The sequence below is a fragment of the Microtus ochrogaster genome, chromosome 1, assembly GCF_000317375.1.
Source record: "Microtus ochrogaster isolate Prairie Vole_2 chromosome 1, MicOch1.0, whole genome shotgun sequence".
NCBI classification, from domain to species: domain Eukaryota; kingdom Metazoa; phylum Chordata; class Mammalia; order Rodentia; family Cricetidae; genus Microtus; species Microtus ochrogaster.
The window spans coordinates 93697917-93701309 of NC_022009.1; the positions used below are offsets into that span (position 1 = coordinate 93697917).

Here is a 3393-nt window from a genome sequence, read left to right on the forward strand (position 1 = left end):
AGCTTCAAATCTAGATTGGCTTATTGGGGTAATTAAATATTGATTTTATAAAGTTTCCCTTTCATTCTCTTAATTATTTCTGTACATTTTAGCTTAGAGCATCATGCCTTGGGTGCAAATTAGTTTCTTTGCATCAGTAACAACCAGCTAGGCTGGTTGAAATGTTGTGTGGTTTCCAGGCAGTGACTTTCTAGGATAACCTAAATTTTCAATGGCTATGAAACTGGAATACGCTGTAACTCATGGAAAAACATAAGAAAAATTATTTCAAGATTGGCCTCTTTCATTTTGAATCTTATAGGTATTAATTGCTTATGATCGATTTTCTTTCTCATACTTTTTTAAGAAAAGTTTTCCAGTCTCAAAAAGAGAAAAGAAAGGTACCTTCTTCTATCAGTGATAAAAGTTTAGTGAACATTGCCTCTTAATTGATTTTGCTAATTTTAATCACCATTCATCACTCATAACAGTAAGTATAACAGTTAACATAAAAGGTGTTTTAAAAATACAAACTTTTGTCTCCTAATAGACTCTTTGAATTCAGAAAGATGATTGGAAATCGAGAAAGGTGCCAGAATCTGGTTTCAAGCGACTATCCGGTGCACATTGACAAGGTACGCCAGAACAGACTGTGCTGAAATCCTGTAGCAGTCACCGCGACAGTGCCGTGGAGTGTTTATACATATTTAAAGAATGCTGTTTTTCCTCAGTGATGTTTTAATAATTTTACTCATAAATAATGGGGAACATATGTTTAGCATTTGCCTGAATACTTAGTATTTAGGCTGCATTTTTCTGAGTTTCATTTTGTATCCTTAGGCTCCTGAGGGTTCAATTATTCAACATTAAAGAAGAATATTAAAGAAGACTAGTAAGTATTAAAAGAGAGCAGTCTACCTGAGAATCGTCACATCAGGCATTATTGGCAAAAGTAGCTATTAGGAAGTGTCAGGGCGCAACAATAGAATGCATTACTCAGAAAGAAAATGCTCTGAACTTTGAAATTGTTTTGTTTCATAAGCAGTCAGCTGTTTTTCTATATGATCTAAATGTGTGTGATTGAGTACTTTGAGATATTGTAGGAGAAGGAAAATGGATGGGTGAGTTTCCCAACCTATCCCTGACCTTGGCTGAAGTAAGTACTCTTGCATCTTTTATATATTGGATATATTTAGATTTCCTTCATCAGAAGATTTCCCCTGATAAAAAAAGATGAAACTTGTAAATGGAAACCTTCTCTACACCATAGATGTTACATGTAGACTGTATTTTAAATTTGTCTTTGTTATTCAAATTTTGGTGAATATTTCCATTTTTTCTCTGGGTTTTTTTTTTCTTTAAAAAGTATAGGCTCAAAAAACATTTAGGCTCTTAAGCGGACTGTGGTGGCTCACACCTTTAATCCCAGCACTCTGGAGGTAGAGGCAGGTTGATCTCAGTGAGTTTGAGGCCAGCCTGGTCTACATAGCAAGTTCCATGACAGTCAAGGCTACACAGAGAAACCCTGTCTTGAGAGGGGGAAATAAAGTATAGGCTTTTAGCCAGGTGTGGTGGCTTTTAGGAGTCAGAGGCAGGAGGATCTCTGTGGGTTCCAGGGCAGTTAAGGCTACACAGAGAGACCCTATCCCTCCACCCCTCAAAAATATATTAGTAAACTTTTATAGGCTGAGGAGATGGCTTAATGGGCAAAATCCTCATTACATCCTCATGAGAACCTGAGTTCAGATCCCCAAGACCCACCTAAAAGCCAGAGGAATCTTGAGGACTGCTGGTCAGCTAGTCTAATAGAAACTGCAGGGTCTAGCTTAGCGAGAGACTTTGTTGCCAAAAGTAGAGCAGCCTGAATTGGGGGCATGTGCCTTTAATCCCAGCACTAAGATGACAGAGGCGGGCAGATCTCTGTGAGCTCAAAGCCAGCCTGTCTATATAACGAGTTCTAGGACAACTAGGGCCACCTCAAAAAGCAAAATATAGGAAACAAATAAGTGGAGAGCAATAGAGGAAGACATCGTATGATGACTCTGGTCGTCCCACACACATGGGTAAGCTTGCCCACAAAGTTACATGGACAAAGAAATATGTGCACAAGTCAACGTACCAAGAGTATGTAGGCTTTTTAAATAAACAGAGTATACCAAGTAAAAAATCAAGTCTCTGTTTATCTCTGCTAGTCTCCACCTTTGATCCTCTTTCTGTGCTCCCACAGAGGACAGATAATCTTTTTTTTTTTAATTTATTAAACCTACTTCCCATAACTGTAATACCCATCAGACAGAGGTGATCACAGCCTCTTAATTTTTCAATGTGTGTACTCTTCTTTTTAAAAAAGATTTATTTATTAACTATGTATACAGTATTTTGTTTTGCCTACATGTATGCTGCAAGCCAGAAGTGGGCACCATATCTCAGTACAGATGGTTGTGAGTCACCACCATATGGTTTTTGGGAATTGAACTCAGGACCTCTGTAAAAGCAGTCAGTGCTCTTAACCTCTGAGCCATCTCTCTTGAGGATAGATAATCTTAACAATTTGAGTTAAGACACATCCCACCCTCAGTGTTTAAAATTTAAATTATAATGATGTGTCATAAAGTCTACCTTTTTAACATATACAGCGGAATGTTTATATTTTTTACCTAAATACATAACCATTAGCTGTCAGTTACTATTTTTTTACTGTTTTATTCCACGATACTATTGACCCCAAAGACACTAACACTCTGGCTAGCACTTCCCACTGATTCTTCCCCTACGTGCTGGCAGTTACTAATTTGTTACTAATTTGCTTTTTGTATCTATGGAGTCTCATATTTATGACATTTCTTATAATGGAATTATACAATATGTGGGCTTTGTCTCTTAGAAAGTATTTTAATTTAGTAATTTTTCTTATTTATGTGTTGTGTACATGGTGTATGTGGGGGAGCACCCATGCTACCTCACACGTGTAGCTTAGTAGATTAGAGGATTGCGTCTACTCACGAGCCATCTCTCTTGCCCCTCTTAGTATGTTTGTAAGACTCGTCCATGTCGTACCATGTACCAGTATTCTTTTCTGTGACTGTATAATTTCTTATCTGCTCATGAATTCATAGACATCTGGGTTGTTTCTACTATTTGTGAGCTGGTATAAATAATGCTACTGTGAACAGTCAAGTACAAATGTCGTGTGAACATTCTACACAAAGTAGTTCTGTTTACTGTACGTGTGAGCCAGCACTGTACCGGAGTCCAGTGTGACCAGATTCTCACCAGCACTTGTACTTTTCCCAGCATCCTAATAAAAATATCTCTGTACTTGTGTCTCCATAATACGAATGGTGTTGAACTTTTTACTATATTGGGCCAATTGTTAGGTCTTTTCAAATCCTTAGCTCGTTTTTTACAAAGGTG

The 3393-nt window shown here is 37.5% G+C and overlaps 1 protein-coding gene across 2 annotated transcripts in view; it reads left to right on the forward strand.

Moving 5' to 3' along the window:
• The window catches only part of Abhd18 (abhydrolase domain containing 18), a 40663-nt gene that overhangs the window by 9089 nt on the left and 28181 nt on the right, over window positions 1-3393 (forward strand). Inside the window, exons 1-2 of one of the 2 annotated variants that reach the window (XM_026782860.1) lie at window positions 534-614; window positions 820-871. Coding sequence is in view for 1 of the 2 variants with exons in the window: in XM_026782856.1 (XP_026638657.1) it covers window positions 549-614 (66 nt within the window). In the remaining variant the exon portion in view is untranslated. Of the gene's footprint in view, window positions 1-529; window positions 615-819; window positions 872-3393 lie in introns of those variants that run through there. The other variant, XM_026782856.1, reaches the window with a different exon arrangement.